This window comes from Chondrus crispus, genomic scaffold (assembly GCF_000350225.1).
Source record: "Chondrus crispus Stackhouse genomic scaffold, scaffold_7, whole genome shotgun sequence".
NCBI classification, from domain to species: domain Eukaryota; phylum Rhodophyta; class Florideophyceae; order Gigartinales; family Gigartinaceae; genus Chondrus; species Chondrus crispus.
The window spans coordinates 22,228-33,058 of record NW_005178734.1 but is presented as its reverse complement, the minus strand read 5'-3'; the positions used below and the strand labels follow the sequence as shown (position 1 = coordinate 33,058).

The 10,831-nt window shown below is 48.0% G+C and overlaps 4 protein-coding genes across 4 annotated transcripts; 2 read left to right on the top strand and 2 right to left on the bottom strand.

The window, feature by feature from the left end:
* Positions 1–4,001: 4,001 nt before the first annotated feature.
* Positions 4,002–4,133, bottom strand: CHC_T00007308001 (hypothetical protein). The gene has a single exon (XM_005711317.1). The coding sequence runs from the start codon at positions 4,131–4,133 to the stop codon at positions 4,002–4,004; it is 132 nt and encodes a 43-aa protein (XP_005711374.1).
* Positions 4,134–4,135: 2 nt separating this feature from the next.
* CHC_T00007307001 (hypothetical protein) lies at positions 4,136–4,282 on the top strand. Its single transcript, XM_005711316.1, has one exon. It carries the CDS (start codon positions 4,136–4,138, stop codon positions 4,280–4,282), a length of 147 nt encoding a protein of 48 aa, XP_005711373.1.
* A 2,333-nt stretch (positions 4,283–6,615) lies between these two features.
* Positions 6,616–7,218, top strand: CHC_T00007306001 (hypothetical protein). Its single transcript, XM_005711315.1, has one exon. The coding sequence runs from the start codon at positions 6,616–6,618 to the stop codon at positions 7,216–7,218; it is 603 nt and encodes a 200-aa protein (XP_005711372.1).
* Positions 7,219–7,220: 2 nt separating this feature from the next.
* On the bottom strand, positions 7,221–8,446 carry CHC_T00007305001 (hypothetical protein). Its single transcript, XM_005711314.1, has 3 exons — positions 8,424–8,446; positions 7,365–8,270; positions 7,221–7,251 (listed from the first exon to the last, which is right to left on the bottom strand). Exons 1-3 carry the CDS (start codon positions 8,444–8,446, stop codon positions 7,221–7,223), a joined length of 960 nt encoding a protein of 319 aa, XP_005711371.1.
* Between the last annotated feature and the right edge of the window lie 2,385 nt (positions 8,447–10,831).

Here is a 10,831-nt window from a genome sequence, read left to right as displayed (position 1 = left end):
ACAGCGATCCTCCCTTCGGCTTCTTCTTAGGCATTATCGCCCTGATCACATCTGCCGCCCCTGATATCCTTTATCCGTCAGGACAGCCCACAGTCCGTCATGCTCCTCCACCATTGGTCCAACATCTGGATAGCTACGTGCCTCGCGATCTGTTTTTGAAAGAGCAGCCTGATGCCATTTGATGTTCTTTCTGAATATGCCTAAGTCTGATACGGATCCTGGTTGATGAGGAGTGCATCCAATTGCAATACCGTTAGGCAACACCGACACCTCTGATTTATAGCCATATAACTTGTGTTTGTTGCTAAAGTGCCTCTTAGCCTCCTCATGGTTGCCACCAGGGCGGTTGGAGTTCTGGAAGGTGACGTCTGTGGCGTACAATGCAAATTTGTAATGCTTGAATGTGCTGTTATCTTTGATGAGACGCTCCATTGTGTATCGCTCCTCCCACCTCAGCACCACTGTCTCGTACAGTATATCAACCACCTTATCAGCAAATCCAATAATCATGCGCTCAAATGTAGGTCCCTTCACACCAAATATTTTGCCGTTGAAGTCCCAATGAACTGCATGTTTCAGAGTAGAGAGTAACATAAAAAGCACGTCGTTCGGGCAGTGCTGAGATTTCCGTCCGCGACCTGTATTCCATTCAGATTCCACCTTTTCCTTAACAACATTCCAAAGAGCATTCAATTCGTTGAGGGAGAAATTCGTCATTTCAACGACGGCCTCCACTCCGCCAGACTGCAAAAACTTGTCGAGGACAGGCGTATCGGAATCTCGTTCATTGTCGGTGTCTGTCTCGGTAGCATCGGGGTCGGACACATACTTGGCCAAGTCCTCTTGGCGCTCGGCTCGCTGTTCGGCTAATAATTTTAAAACCGTAGCCTCCTTAGAAGTCTCCATCGAGTCCCGAGACTCTGAACACAAGAGCAGAAGGCAGAGTGGTGAGATATCCTGATGGTGTGTGCGGCGACTGGTATTACGTTTATATGTTTGATTTCTTTGGCGGGATTTAATGGGCACGTGTAAATGGCTGGTAAGATCGCAAGCGCGCTCAAAGGCGCCAAAACTGTGTCGTGTTTTGATTCGAGCTTGGCGCGAATACATGCTGTATACTATGCCATTGCGTAATTACTCCATCTCCTTCGAAAAACATGCCTATGTTTGCTTGCATGCGTGTATGTGAACAATGACGATGGAAACTAAAAATAAATTGTTGTTTTGAGGAAATGTCAAATATTTGACACAAAGATGAAGCTGAAGGGTAGAAACAGGGATCATGCACATCGCCAGCCGCTATCGTCATGACACCGACACTCATTACCAATAGAGGTCGTCACAGACTGAAGGACGGATAGTTGCACTAAAGGTCTATTGGGGCTCGGCTCCACCCTAAGTGCGTACGGAAAACAATAATATCTGTTTCAGTATCCGAAGAGAATGATAAGACCGTGACGTTATTTATTTGGATCTGGGTGATGTTTCTCTGCGAGGACGGTTTCAGGGGCATGTCAAAGAATAGACAAATTTCGTCAGCGAGGCTTAATTTATTGATTTAGAGGGCGAGGAAGAACCCCAGACGGGAAGAGATATTGACGCTAGCTGTAGAGACCGAACCTTCTTTCTAACTAAACACACATCTGACATATCGAGACATATCTTGCGTTTCAAAGCAAAAGACATAGGTTCCCAACGCATAATTAGTGTACTATTCTACGGGGCCCCGCACACTCCCAAGCACACACTACGGGCATTCCCAACAAGAGACCCACTTTTTTGAGGCTGTGAAACGCAATATAAACCTACAGCACGCGTTAAAATCGCACATATTGCTGCGCCCTTGGAGCGCCCCTGCCCATACTTCGAGACAATTCTCATTTTGAGTTTTGAGTACCTTTTTTCGGGGGTTCGAAACTCATTATGAGTTTCGAGTCCCTTTTTTTGGTACTCGAAACTCATGAGTTTCAAGCCCCTTTTTTTGGTACTCGAAACTCATAATAAGATTTGCACCCCCCTTTTCAGGTTGCCAAACGCAACATAAACACACGGTACATGTGAACATTTCAGATCCTGCTGGGCCCCCCGGGAAGGCCCTGCACGTGATGCAAGGACAGTATCAACTTGTGTTTTTGGCAGCCATTTGTGCGGGGCGCTAACCTCAATATGAGCATGTCATACCGACAGCTCGATTTGCACATGGTTTCCGTACAGCGAGCAGAACCATTTTACTACTATGCGGCATGCTAGAAATAGGATTCCGCATTCATAATGAGCATAGGTTCGAAATCTTTGGAACTGCTTTCCCCAAACGCGTCGCAGCGCATAGTCCATGCATTCAAAGGCGTAGGAAAGGAGATATATGATCTTGCATTCCAAATAAAGTTCAGGCTATTTTTTCGTTTAAGATATCATTGCTTACTTCCACTTAATAGAAAACGACAGCATGGAGGCCTTTACATGCAAGGGTGGCGGCGTTTCGTATCACTGGGGAAACGAAACTCGGAGAGGGCCTGCCATCCTTCGTTTGGTGCTTGACAGCGGAATAGCCCCACAGCCTCGACGGACTCATACTGCGCCCTGTAGCAACTTGCGGGCTTTAGAACTGAGACTGGAGGTGTAGCGAAAAAGGGGTTATGGAAGTGGGGCCACTTTGAGTTGGCTCCAAACTTCTGAGGCTTTCTTTTTCTGCCGAGGGCTCCCTTTCTTGACGCGTATCGAAGGCCCCAGCGGGCTCACCCGCTGTGGCTATAGCCTCGCCAAAGTCAGATTTCTCACGTGACGATCGACCCCGTGAGGGGTTGACTCTGTCCTCTCGGCCTCGACGGACGCAGATCGCGCTATTTTTTCTGTCTACACATGTAGGTCAGACACAACTCGGAGGCTAAAAATCAGTTGAAATGTCAGATCCCCGATTTGTCTGTCTAGAAAACGAAACACAGAGCGACACATACCCCACCCGTTCTTGACAACAACAAGCCGTCAAGTGTGAAAGAAACCAAAGCGCAAGAAAACAAAAGAGTGACGATTTCGAAAAAACCAACGTGCAAGAAAACAAAAGAGTGATGTCGGTGAGAATGATGGTGGGCGCTCGATATAAAAAACTTCGGGTCCCTTTTTATATGGAACCTTAAAATCGAACTGTTCGCAGCAATACGAGAGGATTGTTCCGGTTTCGCGCGCTTTTATCCGTAAGCAAAGGTTAACTGTGAAGCCAAGCGAGGAACAGTAAACTTATACTCCATACCATATCGTTGAATAAACAATCACATGTCACTCAGTTTGTAATGACTGTATGACATGTCTCGTAAGCCAATAAAGGCCATACAGTAAAGGTTAACCTGGTTGCGGGTAAATGTTTACCCGGGAATGTTAAGGAGTAAACATTTACTCGCAACCATCAACTCGACACCGAGTAAATGTTAATCTGCTTGCGAGTAAATGTTTACTCAGGAATTTTATCGAGTAAACATTTACTGTAAGCAGCATTGTAACTGTAATCTATCCTTTGTTTTAATTTAACGTCTCTTTACTTACAGCATCGGTGTATGCCGTTTGTTTAACTTAATGTGTACCTTATCATATACCTTACATCTTTATTTACAACAGAGCTAAGACCCATATCGCCGAAGCACGTTTCATGCAATATCGCAAGCAACACTCGAACCAGTGCCGAAGGTGATCGCTTTTCGTAGCATTCGTAGAGGCTCTTCGACTAGAAGATTAGAACATTAGCACCAGTTATCTGGATTCAACACATAAAAAGTTGAAGGAGCAAGCGCAACCTGTAGCGGTCAATGGAAACAGCATAGAAGACCATTCTATGTCTGGAAAGTATTCTATACAAAATATCTCGGCCACGGATTTGGAATAAGAAAAGTGTCAACATCGCCCTATTATATGGTTCTCGAAAGTATTCCACACAAAATCAGGGAAGGGAGTTGCCAACACTCATCCTTTTGAAGTAGAGTCATTGACTGATGTTCTTCTCATGAACCAGGTCATCTGTCCCTACTGAGGTATCGTCTCCATCCGCTCTTTGGCGTCTCAGTGATAAAATTTCGAAATGAGTGATTTGTTGAAGGCACCATGAGCGAACCAATGACGCTTTTGCGGCGTGTGCAATGGTTCATGCATGGCACCTTCAACAACGCATTCAATTTCGAAAGTTGTGGCTGAGAAGTTGGTTTGTAACCTTTTTTCTTGTACAGTAACTCTTGAAGTTGACTCTGTTCATAACGGGTTCACGACCTGCAGTTGTCACGACTCTTTTCGTCTTTAGAAGTGGAGTCCCTTTTCCCACTGTTAAACAACAAACCTAGTTGCATTTCCAGTCCCCATATCCCTCCTTGCCAAGTCCACGACGGCCCTGTTAGCTACTGACGAATGCACGAGAGTACTAGAAAGCGGCCAGGCTACCGCACAAGCAAACCAGTGACGCTCCATGCCAGGCAAGGAGAGCCGAGGTCGAGACGTTGTGTTTTGCTTGAGTCAACACCAGGGTTAACTGGTGGAGACAGAATCGATCTCCATGTCAGACTAGGTGAAACGAACTTCGCTCAAGGAGGCGAGACATGATGTCTCACTTGAGCGACACGCCAGGAATGAGTAATGGGGGCAGTAGCGAAGGGGAAGTTTGAGGCCTGACCTCAAGCTGGCACTGGCCTCCATAAATGTTAATTTTTGCAAGGTATCGCTCGTGCCATTGAGGCAAACAAGGGCGTATATTCATGTGTGTGAGGCCATTGAGGTGACAAGCTGGTAACCTTTCCGAAAGATTGCCGTTCCATTTATGCTTGTAGCCACTATGAAACTGTGATTGGATATTAATGGCTGCATTTGCACAATTCTGTGTGCGCGGACAAGATGGAAGCGATATCACCATAAATGGAGGCGTCAAGAAGTGGTTGCGGAATGCCTGCTTGCTCACACAAATTTAGATTTTCTGCGAAGATGCAACGGAGCTCTTGAGTGGTGCACCGGTTCATATCTGTGGGTTGATAATCGCTTCCATCCTTCGTACTAACCAATCTTCGGCTCCCATTGCCCCCTTTGGTGTCAGCGATGTGCCCTAGGAGGAATTTCTCGTATTAGTGGACATTGAGCTTGAAAGCCTTTCGGACAATACAGTATATGTAACTTTAAATATGCGCCCTGCTATTAAGGTTTTTTTTTCAGGTGCCTCGAATACATATATAAATATAAATGCTTCACACGTCGGAGCAAAGCTTTGGAGCTCTATACTAGTAAACTATTACTGCTGTACCACACATGTCAGCATAGATATTAGCTCACCTGTGTACAGAAGAGAGACTCCTGTCGATACGTTCGCGAAAACATGCCTTCCGATTAAATGTCCCTCACCTCCGGTACTTCCGTGGGACGTGCAAAACTACTTTCAAATGCATTTACAGCACCAGCGGAAAAACTAGATAGGATGAGTCATACTCCCGCACCCATACTGCTTGGTTCCACGATAAGATGAAAAAAAACTTCTTTTCCGGACGGAACGATACACTGGATTTAAGAGTTGAATTACAACTGCGAATAAAGGGAGCCGTTTGATTTCTCACCATGGAAGCATAAAACGCCTGCTATTCGCTCATTTGCTTTTCTTAAATGTCGGACGCTTTGTCTTGATTCCATGGCAGTTTGCAAGCGGAAGGATTTGAAGTGACATAGCTGTGGTATCCAATGGACCCTACACGTGCTCGTTTGCCCCACCCAACCGCACATATATTCTATGTTGGATCATGGTGGCGATTGAAGCGGCCTGGAGAGGCATTTCATAAAGCCGCCAAGGCATATGCGGCAACCGCGCAGACTCGGGAGGGGCTGGGCTATCCATGCACTCTAGCTCAACTGTAGTTTAAATCTGTCCACACTACTACCACATCATTACTTATGATAGCACATGGGCCTAGGCAATTGCTGATCTTAAACTCGTAAACAGAAGACACGTTGGACAGGAAGGGGGACGGAATAGCTGCGAACCAGATTGTCTGGCCTGTTTGCAATGGTTTCTAAGTGTCCTTGAAATTCTCGTGCTGTCGAGCCGTTCTAGAGAGAGAGAGTGCAAGTATAGAGATAAAATACCAATTCCCGCGGAGTGTTTGTCTTGTGGTAGGGCAGTCGGAAAAAGAGGAAATTTTGAGGTTTTGAGACTCGTTCCGTAATGTAGTGCATTATGTTTTCCTCACACCAGACTTCATTTAATCCTCAAAATTCTGTTACGGAACGACAAGACAAAAAGGATGCTGCTGAGACACCTACGGCATGTCAAGAGCAGCGCCAGAAACCTTCAGCAGGTTGGTTTCCGGTAGATGGATCTCCATAGGGTATCCAAACCCTAAGAATGCTACACGTTGTCCACCTGCACTCCGAAGAAACACGTGAGGTTACAGTTCCATCGCTGGCATAAGGACAACTGTAAGGAGAAGCCTTTACTGTAATTGGAAGGGAGCCATCACGAGCTCAACTCGCTTCTGACAAGGCACTGAACGGCGATCAGACTGCGACAGTGGACGGACCCTTGCACACAGACTAGTGCTACCACAACACCGTCATCTGCATAGTTCCAAGTCTGGGTCACGGGTGCGCGCTGTATACACAGAGATGAAGCAAGGTGCTTTTGTTTCTTCATGGCTGCCTGGTCTCAACTTTTCCGCACCAAGGTCCCGTTCTGCCAAATGCCATGCGAGTCCGCAAATGAGTATCGTTTCTCACGAAAAGCTCCAAGTATTGTTCGAATCTGAGACTTCAGAATTAGCACAGTACAAAATTGAACTTGAAATCCCTGCTTCACATTCTAAGGACAAGCGAAGGCAAAGCGTCCAAGCATTAAGAAAGAACGCAGACTTCAAAGGATTTCGCAAAGGAACCATCCCGCCGTTCATCATGAAGGACATTCCTGGGTTTGTGCTACGCGATTCCATCGAAGAGCTTCTCGAAGAAGCACTACAGGAGCTGAAGTTAGAGAAGACTGATGGTGACGCAGCAGACCCAGACATCGACTTTGAGGAAATGATGGGACGATTTAATGTTGGAGAGGATTTCCGATTTTCCCTAGAAATGCCTCTGCGAAAGGTTTTGTCTTTAGATACAGAATCGTTAACTCAAGATATTTTGGATGTGAAGTCGGATGTAGATTTGTCTGATGCAGAGTCAGACGCAATGAGCAAGACCGCTGAGGCTGAAGCATCACAACCATCGACTTAGGACTACCCCCCACTCACCAGCGCCACGTGGGATCTTCTACGTTTTATCAACGTCGCCGTCCAGTAACGTCAATGAATTCTTCTGGTCGTGGATAGATATCAAAAGTTGGGTTGCAAACATAAAGCCCGAGAACCGTTCTTCCATACCTGCGATTTCTGAGACCAATTAATCTGTGACCAATGACCGGAGGGAGTGATTTCAATTCGACGGGGTACTCAACCACCACAAAAGTGTCCTCTCCAACACAGTCCGAGAGCGCAATGGCGGTCATTAAATCAGAGTAGTTCACTTCTTCGTACGGCGGCGTCACCGTGATCAAATTATAATGCTGATTGTTGTTGAGCTTGGCTCCGTTCTTCACAAAATTTTCTACACGGGCGCATACTGTTTGTCCCTGTGCATCGAAGCGGCAATTTATGAGGTTTTCTTCAATTGTTTCCGTACACTCATGCGCTGCATCCACAAAAACAGCGCGTCCCATTCCGCGTGACAGTGATTCAATCCCAATACTCCCACTTCCTGCAAACAAATCTAGTGTTACACAATCAGATCGCAGCACTTGAAACATTTCCAGCATTGAGAATAGGGCTTCTCGGACTTTGGCCATCATGGGGCGCAGGTAGACATTTGGCGATTTGATTTTGCGCCCTCGAGCAGTACCGGAAGACACACGAAGCCCCGGGGGCTGCGGGGGCAACGCTTTTGGTCTGTAGTACTTTCCTTGGATTCGTACGCTTCCCCTCCGTTCTCTTCCACCACCTCGCTGTCTTCGCGGTGCCCGTATTTTCTCTGTCGTCCATTTGTCCTCTGTGCTTTCTCCACGTTTGCTCTGGGAACGATCTAGGTTTCGTCCAGCTGCAGATGCGCAAATATGTTTGTCACTAATATGGTGAGGCAGTCTTGCTCTTCGCGGAGCCGCCAATAGTGACACGCCCCCGAAAGCGCTGGCAAACGCCATGTTCGGGGTGTTAGGATGCATTGAAGAGAATACAGCCTTGGCGTTTGGGGGCTCGTTCAGTGCTCCCGCAACACAAGCGTAAACCGTCTTTACCCTCGCAAACTGAGACCAAAATGAGTTATGCGAGGCCTGTGGCAGACGTGGAGAGGGAAGGGGCCTATACGTCAGTTCCTCCGTGGAAATGCTCACGAGCCGCTTGGGATCTGAACGTTGGTGCTTCTGGTCGAAATCTGAGCTCCGATTTTACAATAACGACCAACGACAGTGCATGGGGTTATAAAATATTTCTTTCATAATTAATGATGATTATTTTAAGGTTTACGCAGCAAGAATTTCACAAATCATTGTGACAAATAGAGGTATGATAAGTAACATTGGCATTTCTGAATTTCACAAATTGAAGATGTACCGAGAAGTGTTTACGCCAAGCATCAAGCACCATCACATGAGTATTATCACGCAGCCCAATTTTGCAGCCCAACCCACAGCTCCTCAAACCGCCATGTCCCTCGGACGACAAAAGGACCACAACCCCCGGGCCGTTTGCTCGCGCATCGCCGGGTGGACTTCCCTGCTACCCTCGATCTTCAAGAAAAAGAACTCAGACCCAAGCTCCGCCCTGTCATCAAACTTCATGTTAGCCGGTTTACTGCTCACACTACACAGAAGCTGAAATGATCGCGAGAAGCAAGTGTGTCGTTCACGCGAAATCAGCTTGACGTCCTTGGTTCATCATTGATTTGACAAATCGTCACGTCGTGGCCAGCAGAACAATTTCGGACACGCCGGAACCGCTACGGAACAAGCCCATTGTTAGTAACTTGCGTCATTCTACGCCGTCTTGCTTTGCCGAACAGATGGAGAGACCTGGAAAGACTTTTTGCTCTGCACACACCGCATCTGTCAGAAATATTTCGGGAGGGGCTTTTTCAATTCGTGTCAGTGCGTGTTAATCTAGTCATGGGCAATCTACACAAGCCCTTTTGGCAAACTAGTTTCGAGGAGTATGCAGAAGCTGTGGGTATTAAAATTCAGGCGCTAGAGAATGTTGTTGCATTCATCGATGTAACGAACTTGGCTGTAGCTCGACCAAGTGGCCTGGATTTTGATTAGCGTGTTGCTTATAGCGGGCATAAACGGAAACACGCTATCAAATTTCAGGCCTGAACTACACCGTGCGGTCTCGCTATGCATTTTGCTGGTCCTTTTGAGGGCCGGCGTCACGATTGGACTATGTATATGCGAAGCGGGCTTGACTCTACACTACAAGAAGCCTTTTTCCATCTTAACCGGCAGTTTGTGGCCTATGGGGACTCTGGTTACAGCTCAAGAGTATTTTTTTTCGTGCCCTTTTCGGGATCTAATCTCACACCAGGACAACAAGCCTTGAACACGTCCATGTTGAAGTCTCGCGTGACGGTTAAGTGGTATTTTAGAGAACTTAAGAGGTCGTGGACGTTCGTGGACTTCAAGCGTATGATGAAATTGAAGGGAAGCGCCGTGGGGATGTTATATATCGCAGCTGTTCTTTTCACCAATGCCCGTAACTGCCTTCACCCAAAGGCTATTTCGCACTATTTTCACTGCGCGCCTCCTGCCCTTGAGGAGTACATAATCCACCGGGATGATGCCTGAGCCACAGAGTGCAGCGCCAGAGGGCTTTTTCCCACCTTTGGGGGACACCGCCCCTATGGAATGGGGGACCAATAAGTGTCCGTGACGTCGGCGTTCTGGCGTTTGCGCATCGACCGCATGTAAAACAACCGGATCGAGGTTGGCGTCGCCATGCCGTACGCTTTTCGCTTCGCCACGGCCGAACAATGGTCCTCATGGAGCCTCGATTGATTTGGAAGATTGTCGCTCGCGGGAGAGAGGCTTGCTTATTGCCTCCATGGAGGCAGATGCGCGAAGGGAGTGTGAGATGCGTGCTGTATGACGTGGAGGGGAGGCCGCTGTCCTTCCTGAACAATGGGGCGTGTAGGGGCGATGTGGACGTGCACGGCTGGGGTGAAGGCAGGGTGTTCTTGGGGCCGTTCGTGTACTGGCCGTACCATGAGGGTGAGTCCGTGACACTTGTAGTGCAATTCCGTACCACAACCCCCCGGCGAGATGATAACCGCGCGGGAGGGCGGGTGCTACTGTAGCGAGCAGGCGTACACGCGCCCGCCGCCGTGTACAGTAGTACCCCAAGGGTCCGACGTGGGACAGCCGGTAACAGCGGGCGTGGCCACGGGTAACACGTGGCCCAACCGTTAGCCGGGACCGTGGCCACGGGCACACGTGTATAATCCGTACGGTGGCTAACTGGTCATTAGTAGTTAATGGCACAAATTAGCCAATTTAGCACAGTAGCTGGTATACAGTAAGTAACAGCTACTGTAGCGGGACAGGTGTCCTAGCGTCCCACTGAGGGGTTAAGACCGGAGGCACCTGCCCCATTCCAGTAAACAGGAGGCAGACTCGCCTCCCTTCGCTTTACGGCTAATTGCTATCCCGTTCCGGTTTCCCTTTTAGTCTCAGGCTTCTAACCCGTGACCGGCCGTCCGGATCTAACACTACCGACCGGCTGCGCGTCACCGGCCACGTGAGCCTTCCCTCTTTTCGAGTCCTTCCGTACGGTTTGCGTTCGCGCGTGGGTTACCCAGCGGCGCGCGC

Bases quoted from the DNA above. Each gene is read 5' to 3' on its own strand.
- CHC_T00007308001 (XM_005711317.1), bottom strand. From the start codon at position 4,133: ATGAACCATTGCACACGCCGCAAAAGCGTCATTGGTTCGCTCATGGTG.
- CHC_T00007307001 (XM_005711316.1), top strand. From the start codon at position 4,136: ATGGCACCTTCAACAACGCATTCAATTTCGAAAGTTGTGGCTGAGAAG.
- CHC_T00007306001 (XM_005711315.1), top strand. From the start codon at position 6,616: ATGAAGCAAGGTGCTTTTGTTTCTTCATGGCTGCCTGGTCTCAACTTT.
- CHC_T00007305001 (XM_005711314.1), bottom strand. From the start codon at position 8,446: ATGCACTGTCGTTGGTCGTTATT. The intron at 8,271-8,423 runs GTAAAATCGGAG...TCAGTTTGCGAG, and splicing joins CACTGTCGTTGGTCGTTATT to GGTAAAGACGGTTTACGCTT. The intron at 7,252-7,364 runs GTATGGAAGAAC...AAAACGTAGAAG, and splicing joins ATTGGTCTCAGAAATCGCAG to ATCCCACGTGGCGCTGGTGA.